This window comes from Apaloderma vittatum, unplaced genomic scaffold, assembly GCF_000703405.1.
Source record: "Apaloderma vittatum isolate BGI_N311 unplaced genomic scaffold, ASM70340v1 scaffold36951, whole genome shotgun sequence".
NCBI classification, from domain to species: domain Eukaryota; kingdom Metazoa; phylum Chordata; class Aves; order Trogoniformes; family Trogonidae; genus Apaloderma; species Apaloderma vittatum.
In genome coordinates this window covers 30,747-31,951 of record NW_009699215.1, presented here as the reverse complement: position 1 = coordinate 31,951, position 1,205 = coordinate 30,747, and the positions used below count along the sequence as shown (strand labels likewise).

At 49.0% G+C, this 1,205-nt stretch overlaps 1 protein-coding gene across 1 annotated transcript in view; it reads left to right on the top strand.

Moving 5' to 3' along the window:
- Positions 1-665: 665 nt before the first annotated feature.
- Positions 666-1,205, top strand: part of DRAM2 (DNA-damage regulated autophagy modulator 2) — a 10,110-nt gene continuing 9,570 nt past the window's right edge. Inside the window, exon 1 of the mRNA XM_009878276.1 lies at positions 666-823. Within this exon, the coding sequence (XP_009876578.1) occupies positions 693-823 (131 nt within the window). The 5' untranslated portion in view covers positions 666-692. The remainder of the gene's footprint in view (positions 824-1,205) is intronic.

Genomic DNA, 1,205 nt, shown 5'->3' with positions numbered 1-1,205 from the left:
GTTCGCTGTGTCGCTCCTCTGTGAATGCACCTTTTCCTCCCGCTTGTAAAAACGCGGTCGCTGCTGTTCCGCCACCAGGAAAGAGGAACCTTTGAGTTTGAAGGCTGGTAGCGCTCGGCTTTCGCTCACAGATAGCCCCAAGCTTACTGAAGTGATGCCTCTAACAGATGTTGAGTCTTGCAGCGTGACAGGTACTAAATGAGCGCAGATTTTAAAGTAATTTTAGGTCCTTTTTCTCCAGCTGATTGATAATGGAAGTTAGAGGCTCCTCAACAGCAACAATCAGTTAAACTGTCACTCGTGGGACGTGTTTTGTGCCAGCCTCACTAATTCTAACACAGCACTGTGACACGAGGGTGAGAAGAAAATAGAGTCAGTTTTTCACAGTGACCCACTTGACCTCCTTCTGGCAGCAACAAATGCCGAGACATGTAATGAAGTGACACTGCTGGTTTCTTTACTCATGGTCCTTTAAGAATTTCAGAATGAACATTTCCAGATGTTATTTCTGCTTATTATTCTGTGCCATCGAGTCAAATGTTCCCTTTGGGTTTGCAGGACAGGACTGAGAACAAGATCAAAGTGCTGTACTTGAAGCAGCTTGCCTCAAGAAAAGCGAAACCTTTGTGAGATCTCTGTAACCCTTTGTATTTGATTCCTCACAGCGTTGGGAGGTTGGAGCCAGCGCCGAAATGTGGTGGTTTCAGCAAGGCCTCTCTTTCCTGCCCGTGGCTCTGGTTGTTTGGTCGGCTGCGTCTTTCGTGTTTTCGTACATCACCGCAATCGTCCTGCACCACGTTGACCCGTTGGTGCCCTACATCAGGTCAGTGACGGTGCCGTGGCAGCGCAGCGTCGCATTGAGAGGCCGATGAATTCACCCCCGTGAATTCCTCCCCAGCTCCAAACTTCAGGCAACAGTTCTTACCCAACAGCTCCAGCTCCAAAGTTACTCCCTGCGTGTAGTCATTTGTGTGTGACTGTTTAAAACCGTCTATTTTTGTGCAAAAATCTAACCTTTAAGCTGCGGCTGCATGAACGTATCCTTAAAGCGAGGATGAACAAGAACACTGGGGGTGCGTCTCCAACCCTCTGTTCAGAGTGAAGCGTCTGGGAATCCTGGAATGTCTGAGGTTGGGAGGGACCTTGGAGCTCATCTCCTCCATGGGCAGGGACAACCTTAACCAGCCCAGGTTGCTCCTGGTTTC